This window comes from Dermacentor andersoni, chromosome 10 (genome assembly GCF_023375885.2).
Source record: "Dermacentor andersoni chromosome 10, qqDerAnde1_hic_scaffold, whole genome shotgun sequence".
Taxonomy (NCBI): domain Eukaryota; kingdom Metazoa; phylum Arthropoda; class Arachnida; order Ixodida; family Ixodidae; genus Dermacentor; species Dermacentor andersoni.
Genome location: NC_092823.1, coordinates 26,076,850 through 26,099,940, shown reverse-complemented (window position 1 = coordinate 26,099,940; position 23,091 = coordinate 26,076,850). Strand labels below are relative to the sequence as shown.

The following is a 23,091-nucleotide window of genomic DNA, read 5'->3' as shown; positions in this document are numbered from 1 at the left end:
TCGTCCTCCAATTGAATGGTTTGTTTGTAGAAAACGGTTGTCACGAAAGAATGTGAGGCAGTATGAAATCGTTGTTTTTCGCAGTGTAAAAGAAATAAACGAAGTAACCAAGTAATTATTGACCCACATGTCTACATACGATCGCTGTGAGCAATGATTCGAAAGCTAGAGTCGGACGGCAATTCATGGCTTCGCAGCTCCCTATAAACTGGTATCACCATGAAAGTAGAAAAGGTTGGTGACTAGAACGTGTTCTTGTACAGGAAATGCGCTTCGTGTGTTTACATACCCATACATACGTAAGGAGAAGTTCCCATGATGACGTAGACCAGTGCCGGATAGAGCGTACTGTAGAGGCCCAGCGCTGGATCGACTCCGGCGATGATGGCCAGCACGAGACCTGCGTCGAGAAAAGGCATTCCCATATTTTGGCAAATCGTGCAGTTTACTTCAACCTATAGTTTCCGATATGTCTACATGAGAGTTCCACAGTTTTAAAATATCTTTTTTCCTAACGGCTGATAACGGTGTGATGCTATTATTTTAGGACAGTACGTCCTGGAAAACCAGCGTTTGCCGTTGTGACTCACACTGTATACGATGGTCCACGTGATACTTCTTCCACAAAGGGGATCAGCTAAGGTTGTTCCTATATGTTTATGGCTTGAAGCAGCCAGATAGACACACCAAACACTTGTCCTTTCTCTCTCTTCCAGTCTTTTTCCTTGATCTTTAAATTACTGGATTCTCCTACCGTCCATGTGCTCGTAAGCCCACATGTACTTCCCCTTAGGGAGTCTTTACGCACTTTATGAAAGGTATGCGCACGTGTGAAGTTTTGGGCTCGTGGAAGCGCCTTTACGCATTCCTGATAACCTCCATCTGGCAGCATAATGAAGCAATAAGAGGACGGGCAAGGAGCAAATATTTTTCAATTTCCACTGAAGCGAGGCATCAGTCGTAATCCTGGGCTGCTATAAAATATAGGATGTCAAGGATAGATTATTGTGGGTCCACTGCATGGCAATCCTCTTTCTATATGCAATCTCAAGTCGCCCACTTTGCGCTAGCGCACAGCATCCTAGTCCAAAAAATTCTGTGACATAATCCACACTGTAAATTGTAAATCCACATTACCTCGCCAGAAAGCTTCTGTAAAGCTCCGGTTTCCATTTTTCCTTTTTCTGTTAATTAACAAGTTCTTTCTGTTTTCCATTAAGAGAAATTCGTTATTTAAAGACAGCTGTCTCCTATCTATTACAGGAAAAAGTTCTGTTTTCGGTAAAAAAATTTGTTGTAATTTTAATAATATTTGCTGCATCTTTTACAGAAAATGTGTGTGTGAAACAATCATACATTTTCAGGCAAAGCAAAAGTACTGTTTTCTGTTTACATTTTCCTGTAACATCACATTTTTGTTCTGTTCCGCTGTACAGAAGTGTGATGTGTGAAGACAACTTTATCTCGTGATGATTGAATAATGGGCCAACCAGTACTCTCATTGAAACCAACGCTTTTTAAGAGCATTTGTCATCATGAGGGCCGTTGCCGCCCTCAGGAAGAGAAGTTTCTTTGTAGAAACGTTGACTGCAGCCGATATTGTTGCTTCGATTACTGTTTATCACTTCTAGCCTCCATTTTTATTATAACTTCTCTCATATTTGACTTAACTATCGCGCGTCTCATAATCAATATAAAATGACGAATAACACGTGAATACGCAGCTTGTCTCAATACGAAAATTAGGCTGCGAGGACAAAGCTGAAAATGCAAATGTTCAACTGCAGCGCAAGAAGACAAAGGTCACACGTAGCACTCGTGTGTGTCTCCGTTTCTACTTTCAGTTTCAGTTTATTTCTTTAATAAGGAGGAGACATACATGTTTACATAAGTATACAGAAGGAGGTCCCAGAGCATGTGGCTGAAAGGGGACCTCCTGTCAGAAAATATATACATTAAAGGAAATACAAGGCATAAAACAGCAATACAGTAGTCACTGTGAGGAAGATTATTCAAAGTATATGTACAAACTGTAAAGTAATATAAAGTCAACAGGTAGTCGTACAATTAAAACAGTAGTTTAAGGTATTCGCAACAGAACAAACCAAAATACTTATAAAGGCTATAAATGAGAGAAAAAAACAAACTAAAGAAAAAAGGGGAAAAAACGGCAAGGAAATGAGCAGGAGTGAAGTGCATAGCTTAGATATGTGGATTATTTTGGCTATCTAGTAGAAAAGTGAATAATGTTTTCTTGAAGAAACTCAAAGACGAAGAGTGTTTGACATTTAATGGGAGGCTGTTCCAAGTGGATAATGCTGCGAAATATCCAGATTGTTTTCCATAATTAGTATGTATTAGTGGCAATAAGAAATTGTTGTTAGCTGCAAACCTTGTGCGGTTCAAGTTAACCAAAGTAGCCACAGAAAATATATTTACTGGAGAAGGATTACGTATTACCTTAAATAACGTTATGGCTAACTTATATTTAACAGTATTTTTTACTGAAAGTATTCTGTGGTTGAAAAGCATATCAGAAGCACTGCAGTTGAATGAGCTGAATGACAATATCCGGATGGCTTGATTCTGCAAATGCTGTAGTGGTGCTATATGAGTTGGATATGTGTTACCCCATGCTGTAATGCAATAATTAAGATGGCTGTGAATAAAAGAATTATACAAGGTCAGCAATGTTGGTTTGCTAAAATAATATCTAGATTTAAGTAAAATTCTAATACCGGGAGAAATTTTGCGCTTCAAATAGGCGATATGCTTCGTAAATTTTAAGTTTGAGTCAAGAAGTATTCCAAGAAATGAGCAATCATTACCTGCACTGATGTTAAGAGAGTTTAGGTTGACAGTGGGAATGAACTCTGGTGTCCTGTGGTTCGAATGAAAAAGCATAAAAGACGTTTTGGTAGGATTTCTGCTTAGCGAGTTAACCTGGCACCACGTTAATATATTTTTCAGATCAGTGTTCAGCTTAGTAGTCAGGGAAGTTAGTGAACGATCGGTTGCAAGTAATGTAGTGTCATCGGCGTAAAGAAAGGCCTCAGTTTCTGTTAAACAACCGGGTAAATCATTTATATAAAGCAGGAATAGTAGCGGGCCAAGTACAGACCCCTGCGGGACCCCTTTATTGGTTATTCAGAAATTAGAAAGTGAGGAACTAAAATACATAGCTTGTTGTCTATCTGTTAGGTAACTTTTTATAAGTGCTAATGCTGGGCCATCGATGCCTACTGCTCGTAGTTTAGTAAGTAAGATGACGTGGTTTATTGATTCAAATGCTTTGGATAAGTCGATAAAAATTGATCCTGCGTAGGAACCGGCATCTATAGCTCCTTTTATTTTATCCGTGAAAGAAAGTATAGCACTATCAGTCGAGGATCCTACCCTGAAGCCAAATTGATTTGGCGAAAGAATGTTAAATTTTGAGAAGTATTTGGTTAAGCGTTTTTCAATACCTTTTTCGATAATCTTGCTACAGAAAGGAAGAATAGCAATAGGGCGATAATTGCAAATGTAGGAGCGGTCACCCTCTTTAAATACTGGAATAATTTTTGCTTTTTTTAGTTGACTAGGAAATACTCCAGTCTTAAAGATCAAATTGATAACATGAGATAACGGGCGAGCGATAAGATGAGCTATTAATTTAATATTAATAGAACTGATTTCGTCCAGACCTGCTCCTGTAACCTTTAAATTTTGTATGATATTAATTATTTCATCTGGGCCAGTTGGAAATAGGTACAATGATTGTAAGAATCGCTGAAATGATAGTTGATAATCAGTGGTATGATCAGAGGAATGGTCACAAAAGAACTCATTAAATGCGCTCGCGATTTCATCTGCTTGTTCATACGTGGCGTCTGGTGAATGAAGTGTACTTATTGGTTTAGCCCGATGGGTTCGGTTCAAGAAGGAATTTATTACATTCCACTGCCGTTTTGAGTCTGCGCCGGCTTCAGCTATTCTTAATTCATAATATTTTCTTTTGGCTACCCTAAGCAGCCGGTTTAGCAGGTTACAATAGATCTTATAGCGAGTTTTGAGTCGAATGTTAAAAGGGCGGTGTTTAACTTTTCGGTACAGGTTATCTTTTTTACGTAGGCTAGTGAGTAGACCATTGGTTAACCAAGGGTTCTGTAAAGCTGGGACATGTCTTCTGCATTTTACAAAGCTTGTAGAATTAACGATACATTTCTTTATGTTCTCCGAGAAGTCATTAAATGCAAATTCAGCGTTTGATTCTGAAAACACAGAACACCAATTTAGCTCACCAACGCGAGCGATGAAGTCGTCTTTATTAATCACGGCTTTATAGAATTCATGACAAGGTTTATGTAATTGATAAGGAAGTTTAAGAAAGACAGGAAACTCAGTTTTCTTGCGCTGCTGCTAAATATGGTCAACACTTTTTCGCTCAGTGGCTGTAAAGAATAATTTGTAATTTAGGGCGTTGTAGAAGAAAATGAATTTTTGCTTTATTTCACATCAAAACATCACTGCACAGATAAATGTGAAAACAGGTATATTATTAGAACTGCTTATGCGCACGACGTTCAGAAAACAAGCAGCAACGTTTTTCCTCCAGATGCTATAACAGCTTAAAAGGCAATTTCCCGGACAATAGATAAGCTTCTGTTTGCCATGGATCGCACGCATACGTAGAGGAGGAAGAACAGGAAAATGTACATGCCCTTTCAAAGCAAGGCAAGCGAAGGAAATAAATACGCATATCTTTGTGTATAATAGGCACTGATGGCCAAGTTACAGAACTCCCCCGACCCTGTCAGTAAATTAGTGTTGAATTAAGCAAGGCATGCACTCGTGCAAAAATTTGCGACATGCAATAGCATCAAGTTGGGTGTGCAATGTGCATGAGGCATCATGGTAGTTGTGCATTACACACAGACACACATACACGTGTGTTTGTGTGTGTGTGTGTGTGTGTGTGCGTGCATTATGTAACAGTGTTCAGATATTGTGAAGTGCACATTGAAGAGATGTGCGTATTTTAATAATGCCGGTGCAATCCAGTGCTTCTTTGACGTAAGAAGGAACTGTTGCGTAAGGTCAGATATTGGTTTAACCATCGTAGGTGAGTCGCGAAATTGCAAATCGCAATTTAAATCTAACACCTCGTTTTTCTATGTATGAATTCTGGGGAGTTACGTCCCAAAACTATGATTTATTATGAGGCATGTCGCAGTGGGGGACTGCAGTTAATTTTGATCACCAGGGGAGTTTAACCTGCCCCTAATGCACGAGACAGAGTTTTTTTTTTGCATCTACCTTTGATATAAAGTGCGGCCGCCGTGGCCGGGATTCGATCCCGTGACCTCGTGCTTAGCAGCGCCACACCATAGCCGCTCAGCCACCGTGGCGGGTGTTTTTTTTTTTTTCTTAAAGTGGGGCTATTAGAACTTCGCTGGGTTTCTCTTGACGTTCGCAGCTTTGCCGAGCTGGGGGAGAGAGAGCTGAGAGAGAGTGAAAGCAAAGTATAAAAATAGTATCGCGCAGCACAGCGCCACGGTGAGGGTGGGTGGAGCCTAGCTGGGCTGAAGGAGCGGCGCGGCTGGGACGCAGGTGGTGTGCTGTCATTGCTCTCCGATAAAAGCCCGCGCTCTTTTCGGCGGACTTCCAGAAGCTACCAGGTACACGGTGTCAGTACTAGCCTGCATCAGAGCTTAGGTGCGGCGGTCGCCGCAGCGTCATTTTGGTGCAGCGTCTGGCACACGACGCCGAAGCATGTTGCTTCTCAACAAATCGCTCCTATTGGGGCGGGGGCCTCATATGGCGCGCCGTCCCAACCGAAACCCCCCACAGAGGAAGACGGCATAGATTTTTCTGAAGCCTTAACATCTCCCAGCTCCGCTGGTCTTTGGTGTTTGTGATAGGAGAGCCACGCATAATTGTTGTCGATAAACTAAGGAACCAGATATTTCATGGAGTCATGCGTGAAAAAGAGCAGGTGGCAGCACTAGCACTGTGGTAAACGATTACTACAAAAAGAACAGCCAGGCTACGGTTTGTTTTGTACAAAAATAGATGTTTTTTTTATTTTAAAGGAAGACAAACTGATGGCTAAATAAGCAACATATAAACAAAACAGAAACAGCGAAATCCTCACTACAGTGCGAGAGAACCAGCTTATATATCAAACCATAACGGTGCTGCAAAGAAACTCAATATGGCCTCAGCATTTCGTTGATAAAGACTTTTGCTTTAAAACTCAATCGTGAAGACACCAAGTTATGAGACAACTTTTCGTGCAAGGCCGTGGTGCTTGCTTGGGCGCTGGCCCTTGCTTCCTCTCTCAGGGTGTCATCCTGCGACTGACCCGAAAACAATAGTGGTGCTTTATTATACATATGGCAGTAGCATGATTGTACAGAGCTCAGTGAAACACTTAAGCACGAGGCTTCTTTTGGGAAGAGTGATAAACAAAGTCGTGCAGTGTGTGCGTATGTCAATACCGTGTTGGGGGCCACTAGAAAATAATGCTTATATCGGCCAGACGACTATACGCTTTGAAACAACCTTCACGATGCCCCAAAAGGTACAAGCGCTTCCCCCCTACACTCACACAACACGCACGCAACACACACACACGCACACAAGACCTACAAAACACGCACACGCACACAAGACCATGTTGGTGGTCGCTATTTGCTTCGAAAATGTAGAAGCCTATACAGAACATTGCATGACAGGTTTCATTTTATAATTGACAGAATGCAATATGCTAGAGGATGTGTGAACCTAAGGTTAATTGAGGCGTCTGTGGTTTTGCTTCTTTAGGCAAAGTTAAGCATACAAAAGGCGGCATATTCAGAATAACTATTGCTTCATTTTAAAGGAACAACAATCAGTGAAGACAAAGAAAGGAGAAGGTCTCAGGTTGCTTTCTACCGGTTCAGCTACAAGTGTAATTACCACCCTCCCACTATCTTGGTCGTTTTGTTGGTTGTTTTATGCGTGTCACCTCTTCAGAGCAATATTAACATGCTGTTTCTCCAACTATGGACGAAACATGTTTTCAACCATGCAGCCAGTTAGAGCGTGATAACAAAAACGAATATCCACATTCTCTCATGACTTCATGGTGTATAACTTTTCTAAATAATTCTTAATATTCACTTGAGGGCACATGTTGAAATTGCGGAATTGAAGCCGATCAGTGGAGAAGTGATGCAACTACTTCATTACTTCTTGGCCTCAATTACGGAATTTGAACATATGCTTCAAACAGAATACTTGCGAAGTCAATCAGTGAATGGTTTTAATTAGCAAACTGAACATTGCATTCTGTCAATCAAGTGAAGTCCACTTCTTCGTGTAACGTATATCAATAGGCCGAATTGTGGTATATGTTCCACGCATCTTTTTTGCATTTTTCGACCTAAAAAGAAGGTGCGCTTTTGTCCGAAAGGCGAAGCACCGGTTGCGATAGCAAATTAGTAGGCAGCCATACGAACTAAGGATACCAGTTTTATCGGCAGTATAAACTTGAAAACATTCGCTCGCTCACTAAATTAACAAGCATGCTGTCAGCGCGCACAAGCAAACACGAACACATATCGCTCGATGAGCACGAACACTCGCTGTCAAAACGCTGCTGCAAGCAAGTGCAGCAGCAGCAGCAAAGTGACGTTCGTGCGATTTATCGGTTCAACGCCATAGCGGCAAAAACAGAGCGCGTGCAAAGGCACGAGTCGTATGCAGATCAATGTCAAGATAAGGCGCGTGGTCTGGAGCGCAAAGCACGCACTTGTTGCCGGAGTCGAAGCCACCGCCACTCCATCCCGTGCTGCCCCCCGTCAGTTGCTCATGCCCCCTGCCGCGAAGTGCGCAGTCGCAAGCAAATTACACGTCAGCTATTTTCGTAACAATGTCGAGCAGAATGGCAGAAGGTAGAAAATAGTCCTGATAATTTAAGGCGGTGGACACTTTACGGTAAATGCATAGTATTGGTTACGTGAAACAAACATGCTGCCTCCTTACTTTCTTTTACTAAATCTTTTGCTGCAGCTCAATTTATGCAAATTTCGACAATTTGTTTCTTATTTCCGCAGTCAGTCATTCATAAATTCAGTTATTCTTGGTCAGTGTCAGGAAGTGAGGCTAGCGGACGACATGCGAGCAATTCGTTGTGGCCACGAGCGTGATGACAACACATCTTCGCGGCTCGGGGGCTAGCACCTTCCGCTCTGTGCTTTTAAAATGCGCAGATAGTACGCCATGCCATGCAGTCCAGTGTTCCCGCTAACTATTTTCAAAATGAAACGACGCAGTCAGTGGCCAGGCAAAATCATTTCCCGACGGTAACGCACTAAAACACCCAAACCACAGCTAACATAGCACCATCACCAGTACTGGATGCGATGTGCCCTCATATCCGGCGTGTTTATATTCTATCAAAAAGTCCCACTATCCCATAACTTCAAAAAGTAAACGCTTGATCGTAGGTAAGAACAAACGTCGCTGAGTGAGCATTCGTGAGAACTCACGCATGTTTTTTTTTTTTTTTCTTTCTGGCAGCGATAGCAAAAACAAATAACATTCCGAAAAGGCAAGAATAGACAACGACACATTTGTGAAGCCCACTGGGGAGCCCTTGCGTTTGCTACAACAAAAAGAAACTATCGCTAAATTTAATACCCAAATACCACGTTGCCTAAAGAAACGTAGCGTACCCTGGAATGGTGGGCGCACGTAGTCGCTAACTTTTCTCCCTCTTCGCCTGAATGTTCTTTGGGGGCTACATTTTAGTCCTCTTTTGTGTCATGAACCCGCGAAAAAGTATTGGGTAGAGGAATACGTCATGCATTGTTTGTAACGTACTTGAAAATAAAACCACGCACCTCTTACGATTTTCGAAAGGAAAAACGGAGCAGTGTCGACATGCGTTGACTCGAAGAGGGGCCATCTTAATTATGGCACGGGGCATCAATGCAGTACCACATACAGTGCGTCGTGCGTGCTATATGAAAAAAAAAACGGCGTGTATGAAAAGAAAAAAAAAACCCTCTAAAATGTTATTTTATATTTTCTTTATGCAGTTACAATAATTTAGAACGGTTATATTTTAGTTTTTACTCGTTTTTTAGGCTCGAGATGAAAAAGTTTAAAAAAATTCAGTTTTTTCTCTTAGCAGGTTTCTGTCATACAGCATTCACAGAAAATTTCTTTTCCGGTACAGATAATTTCTGTAAATTTTCCTTAAATTAACAGCTTCTTTTACAGTGGTCACTCCAGTTACCTGCTGTTCTAGGATACGTTTAGCAGCTCTCCGGTTCTACAACAGAGAGCTTGTCATTTATTCCTGCTTAGCATATGACCCGTCAAATTAAGTTTTTGCTCTTATATGAAGTACAATATCAACTACTCTCTTTCGCTCTATTAACCACACTGCTGTCGTCCTGCCACACAACATAATTACAACTGTAAGGACACAGCGTAATCTTTATGCGACTTAAATGGGAAGGGTAGCGCTTCTATTCCAATGAAAAGACAAGGAAAGCAAGAAGTGTAAGAGGCAAATATCAAAAATTTTACAAGAAAACATTCCTAGACCAAACTAACACTGGCTCTATATCTCTAATCATGTCCTAAAATGACACCCTGGTTGTGTATTATGTAATTTTTCTTCGCGTAGACTCAGTTGCAAGTGCCAGTTTGTGCCCGTTCCCTGTCTTTCTTTGCGTTCTGTTACGCCGCGATGCTTCTGCCAACTCGCCCAGCTATCTATCGTGAGAGCCGTCCAGGTTGAGGTATAAATGTCTAATCGCGATGTAAGGAAAAATAGTGCAAATGATGCAGCGGTAAAGCCAGCTAGTTTCTCGATTTGCTTAGCAGTCTCCTGGTTCACTGTATTAATGAAATTCTATCCTAGACCACAACCAGCGACAAAAAGAAGGCCACAGCGAGCACTTTGGGGAGAATTCCTCAGTGAAGTTTTTTAACTGTAATGATGCCATTAAGACAACACTTTTCAAGCAACGGGTTCACGGACTGCAAACAGTGCCATTTTACAGCATTCTAAAAGAGTTGATTGTTGAGCTAGTTGGCTTTCCATAACTTAAGTAGTAACTTAGCGCGGTAAAAACCACATAGAAAAGAAAGGTGGACAAAGACAGGCGCTTGCCTTTGTCCACCTTTCCTGTCTCTGTGGTTTTATTGGGCTAAGTTACTACTTAAATTAGATAATTCCATGTGGCTATTACGTTATCATTGCTGGACTGCATCCGTTCAGCGTCTATCAAATCTGCGAGTAAAATGAACTGCTTTTTTGACAAGAATTAAGTTCATCTGGCAGCAGAGTAATAGCTTTGTTTTCTCCATGTCCGTTTGAGTTTTTATGATCCTATGAATATCAGCATACTGACTGTACTAAAAGTCGATCTCAATTATCAGCCGAGATCACCCAGAACAACAACTAGCACAAGAAGAAGCTCTTTTTAATTTGTCCTTATCGCACATAATACCAATGGCGGGAAAACAGGGCTGAAACGCGCGCGCACACACACACACGCACACGCACGCACAAGCACACACACACAGACGGTTTTGTGTAGGAGGTCATTTAATTTAACCCGCCTGAGGCACTGCTTTCTTTGTACATCAACATGCACAAACCAGCCCACACATCCACACATCAACAAACCATCTGGGGCCTGGTTTTATTAGATGAGCAAGACACATTGACCTAAAAGTCGATGTGGGACCAAACGACAATATCGTCTAGCGCAATGAGTCATGACTCGCTGATGAATAACAGTGCCTGATCGAGCGTATTTCGATGGAAAGGAGTGATGGAGGGGGATCAGATGTAAGTGTTCCATGTAAAGTCCATATGCCAATACATTGACAATCAGAGCCAACGCAGTGAACATCTATGGGGTGGGCTTCACATTACATGATCCCTAAATAGCTCACTAAATCTTGTGCACGTCTTTTCTTGCGTTCTGTTTCCGGGCGAGCGCCACCTCCATGCAAGGACGCGGAACATCTGCGCTGTGGTGAATATATGATGAGATTCAACCAAAAATGAAATGTATTTTAGTTAAACATGATCAGCACTCGTAGGCCTGTCCTCCATCCCCTGTGCGCTCTACTAAGTCAATTTCTTCGGCAGTTCGCGGTATCTACAGACAACGAAAATATGTAGAGAATGTCATTGATAAACCAGGAGACACTTCTCAAATCTACCCACTTAAGATTTCTTGGGCACTACAAACCGGGTAGGCGTATAAAACTCTGCAGATAACACCCAATACCGCTTCTTGTTTTTCTGATATTGTTATCTCAGCACGGACGCAAGGAATTGCACGTGGATGTTACAGGTTGTCTTATCTCCGCTATAAGTTTCGTCATATGGAATTCCGCGAAACACCGGCGTTCCTTGCTTGCACAGGGATTTTTGTGCAACCACACCGCAGTAACTAGGACGCGTTTACTTCAGTCTGCGTGGCTAACTGATCCGAAAATTTGCAGGAGGTGCATAACCTAAATGCCATCATGAAAAATGCATCCATACATATAAAAATAAACTATGCAGTTTTGCGTTTCAAACTGCCTTCTGAATATGAGACAAGCCATAGAGGGCGGGTCCGGATTATTTCTGATCACCTGGGGTTCCTCTTCATGCGCCCCATGCAAGGTACACGGGCAGTTTCGCATTTCGCACGCATCAAAATGCGGCCGCCATGGCCGGGACTGGATCCCGCAAGCTCCTACTTAGTAACATAACGCCAAAGACCCTAAGGTGAGTGTATCAGTATAATGTAGGGGGTGTCCCAGTTAAGGTTAGCCAAGCCGGTATACAAAAAAAAGAAGCATTATAAAAAACAGTGCAAGATACAAACATAAGACTTGCGTCGTTCAGTTGTCAGTACTCTGAACACCAAACATCGTAGGTCTAATAATTGCACCTTACACCGTGTTTTCCGAGCTTGTATTATGCTTTCTTTCGCAGAACAGCTTGAACATTCACTTTAACGCACGATGGGCTACAGTTGGTGCACATTGATAACAAATTCCCCATAAAGTGAGGCAAAAGAGAGCGATGTTAGTGATTTATAGCTTTGTCTCAAACCTGATACGTTAGTATGCTTCGTGGAACGTCGATTAGCCTCTGAAAATTTTCTAAGAGAATGGCCCCGGTATTGAAAGACTTTGCCTCACGAATCTGCTGCCGCTACAATGTTTCAAATCGTTTTAATATTAACACAGTTAGACATAGTCATGACACGGATGAGCGGCTTTCTTTGAATTTCCACATTTCCGCTAGCATGCTGGAAGCTACACAGGGGAGGTGGCAAGGCGGGAAGGCTCCGCGCAACGGTTTTGCGCGCTATTTGCCCGCTGTGCAATGCCGCATATTTTTTCTGCTAGTGTGACCGGGCGGTCAAGCCACCTGAAATAAGTGTCCGGCACTCTACTCTAGTGAAACTGATGAGAGAACTGACGTCTAGTGAATGATTACGTGCCAATCAGGAGAGATTTAGCTTCAAGAGCCCCGCCAGCCCGACTGTGATTGGGGCTCTTTCATTCTGTCGAGATTCTTTTTTTAGTTTGTTTTTCTTGCGCAAATCCGAACAATACATGACTTGTCATGTGTGCCACAAATGTGTAGAAATCTCGTACACATATCTGAGATCACGTGCGTTAAATGAGAAGAGGCAATTGCACAAAAATTACCCAACCGCACAATTCCAGCAGCTGAAACATCAGAACGCCTTTCTATGCCTATAAACAGTGCACGATGCATCGACCAAGATTTGACTGTATAGGTTTTGAATAGTTGAAGTCCTATAACGCGTGCAACATAAGCTATTAAGCAAAATACTGGGTTTTCAGGTGCAATTACTGGAATGCTTGCATGTAAATAACGCATTTTTTTATAGCACATGACAATCTACCTTTTTCCCTTTTTTATTTGTGCACAAGTAGTATTTATTCATGCATTAGGAAGCCTACACACCTAACCTATGTTTCAGCAAGGGGTGCAGTTGAAGTGCAGATTTTTGGGCCACGCACCTCCAGTCGTCTTTCTTGTGCGTGTCAATCCAGTGCTATGACTTCAATTGGGGTACTAGAGTCTAATTTTGCAATCGTGCTCGCTAACTGTTCATAGTGGTTCCGCTTGTTTTCGAGGAGGTCTTTGGGCAGTATGTAAAAGAGGTGAGTCTCCTATTGACGGTGCCCCAGACTGCTCTGCATATTTCGAGCCCGCCGCACTCATAGATGGCTCAGGCTCCTGCGCTTTACTCAACCTCCTGTGCTAACGCTCCCTACCGGGATGGACCCGCTCAGCGATATCCCTCGGTCTTGCGGCCCGGGTCTCCAGACCGCGATTTCTGGATGCTGAATGTAGAACGCAATGAGCCCGTAGCCGAGCCAGCGTGAATTTTCGCCAACAAGGTGTAGATTTGTAGGCCTCGTAACTCCTGATAAGCACCAGTTTAAGTGTGGTGAATTATACCTACTACGAGGTAGCGAGCTCTCTCAAGCGCGACCAATCCTTCTCGACTCGATAAACGCACTGCCGAGCTATGGCTTTGTGAACGCCGACGGAGAGGCTAGATTTAGCTCCGATTGCGTCATGCCTGGTGCGTGAACAGCGCCATCTGTGCATGCGACAAATGCACGATCGAGTAATGATTTTTCGCTCGTACACGACCACGTCAATCTAAGGTTACTGGGTAGTACGGTTCCATAGACATAAGCGATATTAGTATAACAGGTCTTCGCTGCATGTGCTTTTAGCAAGAGACCCCATCTGACCATTATCAAAAACCGTTTCACAATGTAAACCTAAGACCGCAAAAATTCCTGAATGTTCGGCCAGTTCAACGACGAAAAAACGAGAAAGACCACTTCCATGGCTCTATTGATATCTGACAGACATGCACCTGACCCTGTAATTCAATACAGCACGAGTAGCAAGAAAATATTGAGTCGAATTTCTTATAAAACAATTCGTTTCCGTCAAATCCAGGTTTGGTAAATGGCAAAAAAGTCACCTATTTTCATAGTTCATCGCTAACGCTAAACAATCAGTAAGAACTTGAAACTACATAAGTGAGAGCATGCGATGAACGAAGTCCAGAGGAGCAATCCCTAATGGTTATTATTTCTTATTACATAAAGTACATAAGTACTATATTCCGTCAGCCCCTTCAATTTACATGAGCGGGGCTGGGTAAGACATTGACCGTAAAGACACAAATTATATTTGCGTTTACAACATCAAACGCTCATTAGTATTTTACCTAAATATTTTACAGAATCTACAATATCTTGACATTGTTCGTTAGAAGGCTATAAAGTCAGCTTTGAGACCTCAAGCATATATATGTAGAGAGGTTTCTACTAGTCGTGGCATCAAGAAAATAAAAAAATACCTAATCAAAAACCACGTGATAATTTGCTAGCGTCTTCCTGCATTTCTAGAGATTTCTTTTTTTATCTTCGTTACATGGACAAAGAATTTCAAACGCCCAGATAGTATGTTCCAGTGTGGCCTGAAGGAGAAGATTGGTGGCATTCGCCACCATTTCTTTGACAAAAGATGTTTGGCGAAAGAGACATTATCCGCCCAGTATCAATACAGGAATATGTCGGTGAGTCCCTAGGACTTTGAGGGTTGAAAATTTGCGATAATAAATGATGACAACGATAAATAATAAATAATTCTTTAGTGCTCACAGGATCGAATGTGATGGCGTCGAGGTCGTAAACATCTTTATTGGCGTTGCTTCAACTCCGCTAGCTCCTTTCTAGCGACGCACCTACTTTGACGCCAGCACTTATCTTTTCTCTCACGGATAACGGATAGGCGTCTCCCCGTGTTACTCTGTCAGTTGGAGTGTTTCTGCTACTTCTTGGAATGCCCCGCCGAATAAGCACGCACTGATAACATAACTTCAATACTCGCGAAGGTGGCAACCGCGGCTTTGGACAAAAGAACTCGAGTGGTGATAACCGGACCCCCACGGCTTGGCTGTCCAGTGAGTGCCCCGGTTTTATAGCACTAGGGAGGGGTCACTGATACCGAAGGCAACGAAAAGCAAGATATGAGAGAGGCGCTGACCTGCCCCCTTGGCAAACACCTTCTTACAAGAAGCTCGGATGCCTGCCATAAGACAGCGCCGTGGCTGATCAAAGCGGAAACTGTGCAATTGAAGTACCCGTCAGTTTTGTATAAATGAAAACCAGGTGCTGAAAGGGTTCTGTTAAGGTTGCATTGCTTAGTTGTTTCAGGAATGCTGTGGACTCTCAGTGGTATCATGAATACTTCCTTTTGGGCGCGTAGGTTCGTCTTGAAACATATGGGTAACAGAGCAGCAAACAGACGACCACAAGAAGAGCGACATGTGCACGCAAGCGCTGACTATACAACTGGTTTTATTCGCAATGATAGCACGCCTCATGAATTACAAAGTGAAGCAAGGCAAATGAAGGGAAAAACATGTCAAGGGTGATAGCGTTCCAACAACGCAAGCGAAATACAGCCAACCAAGCGCAACAAAACGTAAATAATTATTTTTCTTTTCCTTTTTTTTGCAATCAGAACCTTTACAGCTGCATCCAGAAGGTCAAATTTAGCATCAAAAGCAAGGGAAGAAGCGTTAAAGCAGTTGCTTCCTAACTTTAATATGTGGTAGGCTTCTGAACTGATGTGCGCGGTCTTGTCACTGCTCTTTCCTAGAATCGTCGACTCTTTCAACCGGGCCACCAATCCGTACAGTTGCTAACGTGTGGAAATGTGGAAATGTAAATGTGCGTATTTATCATCTTCTTTTTTTTTCAGTTTTTGAGCGTGTTCCCCTGAATGGTCATTCGCACAATGACCAGTTTCACCGAAGTAAAACATGCCACATGACATGGAAATGCCATACAGCAGTCCAGTGGAACATTTAACAAACGGTGGTTGGTGGTTCTTCTGGTATTCAGGTTTTCTGGCGATGCACATATGTGGACTGAACTTTCACAGCTTGTTTGGGACAGAGAAACAAATTGGTGCGCCTTACCTACTTGCCAACTTTCTGAGATTGTGGATAAGCTTATGGATGTAAGGGTCCGCCTCAGAATTAGGTGCCTTCCGTCGATCCTCGGCCGTTCCACTTCCCAATTCACGCTAGAATCTTTAAAGAAGGGTTTCTGAAATGGCAGTCAAGACCGATACGGGGAATGCTCCAGCCAAAAGATGGCTTACCTGATTATTAAAACTGGGCTTAATCCGATGTGGGCGCGATTTTTGGAGAGCCGATTCCATACGTAACATCGTTATTCCTCTCTGGATTGTCATGGACTTCGCTTAGTCAAAATGCAGCTACTCTTCTTAGCCCGTGGGTAGCAGCCCCATCAAACATGTTCATCAAAGAACCTAATATTTAGGTCTCAAAACTGTAAAAATGAAAGGTCCGGGAGTTCACTGGGGAAACGCAATCCACGTCCATCTTTCTTAAGTATACATAAAACTTCGCCTACTATAAAGGGTTAGGTGAGGGGGGGGGGGGGGGGGGGGGCTGCTCCTTTAGAAGCACTAAAAAACGTCAACATACCTAAAAAAATTTAAAACTGGCCTAGTGCGTTGGGCAACTAGGCCAGCAAAATGTCACAGAGAATAGGGGCTATGCAAGACCCTATGCATATGCCATCGCGCTGCAAGAACGGCTTCCCGTCAAATACAATAAAAGTAGAGTTCAAATAAAACTGCAATAAAGACAGAAAATTATCAACGGACAAACCTATGGTGTTTTGGAAGGATACGTCACCGTTATCTTCAATGCGCTCTTTGACACACACTAGCAGTTGATTCTGCGGACAGAATAAAGCAAGTCCTGCACGTGTACCGAAAAACCAAAACCAAAATGGTCATTTCCCTCTAAAAACTGTACTACTACTGCAGATTTTTTTACAAAAATGGGTAGTTCGCAGCAAGCGTCTTGACTTGGATAACTCACTTCTGCCAAGATCCCTCTTCACTAACAATATTTCTGAACGGGTCTTCGGGCTTATGTGTCTTCGCTGTGAAAAACGCCCGCTAGCTTTTCTCTCTGTTCCTAGATATGTCCCTGGCAAGCTTGCCGAGGTCTAATTGCTTACAAAACTTGACGAACTTGATTTTAACACGCACTTCATATTTTTCGCGGGGAAGACATTTTCTTAACCGCTGCCAGAGCTTTTTCATTGTAAATTTTCTTGAGTAAACATAAGATGCTGCCACTTCACCTATACTGCCACTCATGACAGAAAAAAAAAACAAAAACGAAAAACATAGTTAAGTTACTTTGCTAATAATCTGCAGAGAGTTGTTGGGTGACATTGTAGCTTGGAGTGAACTTAAAGTTTTAACCTTTTTGTAATCTTAACAAGGCTATGTGAAGGAAGACAGGGGTGCGAATTAGAGTGCAAAGTGGGGTAGCCGATATTCTAGTTGGAATTAAGGGGGGGAAATGGAGCGGACCGAGCCGTGTAATAGGTACGTAACTTGACTGGTGGCATGTTCGTATTACGAAATGCGGACCGATAACCGAGAAGTGCCTCCGAGAACCATAACATGGGGTCAGTTGGCACAAAACGGGCCGTACGAGATCTCTTGAAGAAGCTTTTCTCATGCAGTGGACATTAACAGGCTTATGATAACACGCTTTTAATCATAATATTAACACAGAACAACACGGCATCCTCTAAAATCTAGTAGCTAGTAGAAAATTAAAACCTTATTGCCTTTCTAAGCCTGATCATTACATGGTATTTCATATCTGTAAAGACGCTGTGAGCACTCTAATATGTAAGGGATTAACATTTGAAAATAGGCTTTTCCTACAGCCAACAATGGATTAATTTTGAGGTATGCTAATTAAACAAAATTATCATTGCATCCATCTGAGCTTTCGCGACATTGATATACTTGACAGCAAATGGGATGTTAAAGAAGTTATCATACACATAATTCACCTCTAAATATAAAATAGCAAATCTACAACACGCTCACTCACACTTAACGTATTCCTGTTCACTCATATGCTTGTAAACAAAGGCGATCACAAAGAATCTCAGATTGCGACAACTGCATCTTAGGATATATCAATATCTGAACTAACACAGTTTACAGCAGAAACATCGGCCACCCTCTGCCACTGAAATTTGTATTAGTAAAGGAATTACAGTGGATTTCGAAACCGCGAAGTTGAAAGCATGCACTAACTGTGTAGAAACACGACACAACGCCACCATCTATCACTACAGCTAAACATACAAAGTTCTAGAGCGACAACTGCTTAAAGTTGGTGTTCGGCGACGGGCACATCTACTTCAATCACAAAATGGACAAAATAAAGAACAAAACTGCTTCTCTTTAAAACGACATAATGAAACAAACAAGTGAACTTGGTATATTAGAGGAATAATAGACCTGACAGTGTGCATATTTAAGGGCAAGGATATTGCTGTAGAAATTGTTGTTTCGCAGAGTAATTCTGTAACGAACAGAGTAAGTGACCGGCGCAAATTTATCGGTAGTACAGATGGCTATACGAACACGGTTACTGGTTAATGTGCTAGCCTGTTGCGAGCTATTTTGGCAGATGAAGGTAGTTGCCGTGGAACCGAAGTCACTGGGAGATCTAGAGAAATACCGTTCTTTATTTTGTGCTCAGAATAGCAGTCCGAGTAATAGGAAAATTTTTCCTCACACGGAACAGTGCACCATAACTTCAAGTACTCAAAATGCGGCAAATAAAGAAACTGCATAGGCGCAAATACACACAGGAAGCTTTCCGTCAACATCGAACAGAGTAGATGTTGCTTGGCAGTCAATGTCATAGCGAAGCAAGCGCTTGATCACTAAGAAAACCATGGGTAGATTAATCCCATTCATGCAGACGCTATGGTGGGGAAAATTTGTTTCTTTCTTTCTAGACTTTCCGAACCAATAATATACTGTACAGTACTAAATAACTTAGAGTTACAATTACAACTTGATAACCATGTGATCGTTTGGGCGAGTTAAGAGAAGCGACTTTTCTAAATGTACAGACAAATGCTCTGCAGATCCAGTTTATATGTTGCATCACTCAGCAAGAGTTCAGCAACAATATATTTTTAAACGCGTTAGCATTTCTTTGCCTACCCATCGAGAAAACCTGTCCGTCCGTCACGTAAGATGAATCGGTCTCAAGGAAATGATGTATCAAACAACTTAAGTGTGGATAAAAAAACCTTGTCGGAGATGAATATGGAACCTGCAACCCCAGGCTAAGAATCTGTATGTCTTACCGACTGGGCTAAACACTCACCTTTTTTTCCTCATTGCATGGGTGCAGAATTTTCGGCACAACTAGAAAAACAAAGCGCTATCGAAATTTTTGTCTACATTTTGCGCTGTTACTAGCAGGATGGAAAACCAACAAGCCCAAGCTGCTATTCTAGAGATTCAGAATTGCCGTAAACTTTATCAGTTTCCTTACACAGCCCAGCCTCGTGCCTTCCCTATATGCAAAGGTTCCCGCAACATCTTTGATGGTGTGCTGCTCACCATCTTCATTGCCTTCTATCACGCACTAACGATCAGTCAATGTGAAATTAAAGTCAAAATGCGAAATGGCACCGCTGTGGTATGCATATCGATTTCTTGACCAACAATTCATAGTTGGCAGGAGCCCAATACGTGACAGGAAACAACAGCAGCAACAACACTCTCGGCGCCGAATCATGAGTGTATTTATTTATTTATTTATTTATTTATTTATTTATTTATTTATTTATTTATTTCAGATACTGTCTATCCCAGTGGGATTTTCACAGGTTGGGCATATATTATATACTCACAAATAGCGATAAAAACTGGTTTACATAATTTCAACACTGATATTTGCAATCGACACGAAGCAGATATACACATATGGTAGGCAATAAAACATGAATGGTACATTGCATTTGAATATAAGGGGTTAAATTGCATAGGCAAACACAATGCTCATATAGATTTATTTTATAAAACGACGTGAGCGGTGTGTTATTTCCGCTTAACATAATCTAATTATTGCGCAACTGTTCTTCTACAAGGGATACAAATTTCGGCAACGATGTGTTAGTCGTTATGCAGGGGTCCAGGCTATTCCATTCTCTTATTGCAAGAGGAAAGAACGAATATCTAAAACAGTCAGTGCGAAATGCATATTCTTTAAGTGTTAGCGAATGCTTATGGCGGGAAGGTCAGGTGTCAGCTAGGGATATATACAACGAAGTATTCATTCGTAATGCATTGTGTATTAATTGGAACAATAATTTTAGTCTTGCCAGTTTGGCGCGGTTTCGCAGAGTAGTAATACATGCTTGTTTTAGCAGTTGGGTAGGTGAATCGTTATTCTTGTATTTGTTAAAGATGAATCTAATTGCCTTTCGCTGCACTCCTTCTAGTTCGTTAATAAGCTGTTGTCTATAAGGAAGCCAAATTGTGTTACCATATTCGAGAACTGGGCGAATAATTGCGTTGTATGATAGCAGTTAAATTTCCGGTGGCGCAGCTTGAAGTCTTCATCTGAAGAACAGCCGTTTTAAAGCAGATGGTATGATACTGTTATTATGCGATTCCCATCTTAGGTCATGTGAAATGAACAAGCCAAGATAATTATGCTCATGAACTCGGGTGAGTGATATGTTATTGATAGTGCATTTGAAGTCCGACCTATGTTTTTTGCGGGTTATGGATAAAAAGGCAGTTTTTTTAATAATCAGTTCCATCTGCCACTTTTTACACCACTGCACTACATCATGAAGGGCGCTGTTTAAATCAGCGTGATCATTCATAGAGTTAATTTCATTATAAAGAATGCAGTCGCCGCAAAAAGCTTAATTTTAACGCGGATGTTAGAGGGCAAATCATTAATAAAAATAAGGAATAAAGTGGGAGCAAGGACGCACCCTTGAGGCACCCCCGATGTAACTTTCGCAATGGAAGAAATTTCATTGTTAACAACAACATACTGAAACCGGTTGGTTAAGTAATCTTCAATACAATTGACAATATAACCATTGTCTAAAGTTGTTCTCAGTTTAATGATTAGTTTTTGATGGGTTACTCCATCAAACGCCTTCGAATAATCTAATGCTATTAAGTCAACTTGCTTTTGATTATCAATGCTTTGGGATAAGTCATGCGTTAATTCAAGTAATTGGGTTATGGTTGAAAGTCCCCGCCGAAAACCATGCTGGATAGGCGATAATATTTGTGCTTGCTCTAGATAGCTCGTGATATGCTTTATTATGATATGCTCTAATAATTTTCCTACTGTGGGCGTTGGCGATATTGGTCTGTAATTAACGACATGACTTTTTCTTCCTGCTTTATGAACGCGGATTACTTTCGCTATTTTCTATTGCTTTGCAAGGCTACATGTTGATTAGAATTTGTTAAGTATTACATATAGATAATTCGCGTTGACTTCGGCATATCTTACAAGAAAAGTATTAGGAATATTGTCCAGGCCGTTTCCTTTTTTTGTGTCAATTGATGGTAATAAGTTGAGCACTCCTGACTCAGTTATCGTTGGCATGTCTAGCGGTCTCTGGTTGTAGTGATTCACCTCCGAAATGCGACCATCGTCAGCAGTGAACACAGACTGGAAGTATGTATTTAATGAATTTGCAAAACCTAAATTTTGTTCCTGAGAATTGGGAGTGTTGCTTTGTATTTTGGGGCTAAGATACTTCCAAAACTTTCCAGGGGATGTTTTAAAAAGTTAGGAAGCGTAACTGAAAAGAAATGTTCTTTCGCTGTACTAATCTTTGCTTTCATTTCATTGACAGCCCACGTGAGTTTACGTTTATGTTGAGGACCTTTTTTTGTTTTGAGCAATTTTCTTAGTCGCTTCACTTTGCGCTTCGCGTGAATGACATCCCGTGTTATCCATGGATTATTTCGATTTATTTGTTTGGTTTTTGTTGGTATACAGATATTGATGCAGTGGGATACAATGGCTTTAAACCATTCGCATAATGCGTCTATATCAGTATCTGAAGATTGAGCGAGTTCTTCAAGTGACTGGTACTCCAAAATTAAGGAATTAACTATGCTTGAGTCGTCAGCTTTTGTAAAGTCTGGATAACTAGTTTTGGAAATAGAAGGATTTGTTGCGGCCTGAATGAGAGTAGTGCATAATGTTAATTTGTGATCTGATATTCCATCTAACACTACTAAGTTAGTTTTAACGATCGAAAAGCGATTGCTCCGAAAGATGAGGTCAAGAATGTTGGATGCATTGCCTTGAACACGTTTGGACTCGTTGACAACTTGTGACAAGTCAAAAGTAAGCATAATATCAAAAACCATTTCTGAAGAAGCAGAGCGATATAAAATGAGGCATACCGCCGCACGTCAAAAAGAACGTCGTGCAAGTTTACAACGTCCAAGACGACATGCGGATGTATACCTAAGCGAAAACATTTAACCAAAGTGATTACAATGTTTTCGCATTTCAACACGTAAGCAGTCTTAAGCCTCTCTGCTGAATTACAGCGCCACAGATACACACCTCATAGTGCATTTTCACTGAGCATTTCACAAAACTGGTGCAAGGATTGGACTTCTTAGTTAAATGTTAGGACTTCATAGTGGCTGCTACCAGACCTGTAGTACGGTAGCTAGCTGGGGGAGTCGGTAAATATGCATTGTTATTACTTGCTGCATGAACTAGAAACACGGACGCTGAAGAGAGACACGTCAGGCGCTCGAGCTTGTGTGTTCGGTGCTCGCGTTCCGTCTCACTTCTGCGTCGGTGTATTTAGTGGCCGCTCTAAGTCATGAAAATGCAATCCGAACATTCTGAAATAACATCTTTTTACTAATAATGTGCCGCCTCAGAATAACAACTTCTAAGGTAATTCGCAAAATTCGGTAAATAAATAATGTAGTCGTTGTAGCGCGCAAAGTGAGGTGTCTAACTTTGCTACAAAATATGTCATTTGCTATGAAACCTTTTGTATCTGAAATTCCCTGTTCTTGTGGAATGTTGAGGTGGTCGTCGCAGAAAGACGCTCTAATGTTCCAGTGCAAAACTGATAAAGCATGCC

At 41.7% G+C, this 23,091-nt stretch overlaps 1 protein-coding gene across 1 annotated transcript in view; it reads right to left on the bottom strand.

Moving 5' to 3' along the window:
* The window catches only part of LOC126519082 (solute carrier family 26 member 10-like), an 83,740-nt gene that overhangs the window by 47,200 nt on the left and 13,449 nt on the right, over positions 1-23,091 (bottom strand). The window contains exon 4 of the mRNA XM_055065172.1: positions 290-400. Coding sequence (XP_054921147.1) covers positions 290-400 — 111 coding nt within the window. The remainder of the gene's footprint in view (positions 1-289; positions 401-23,091) is intronic.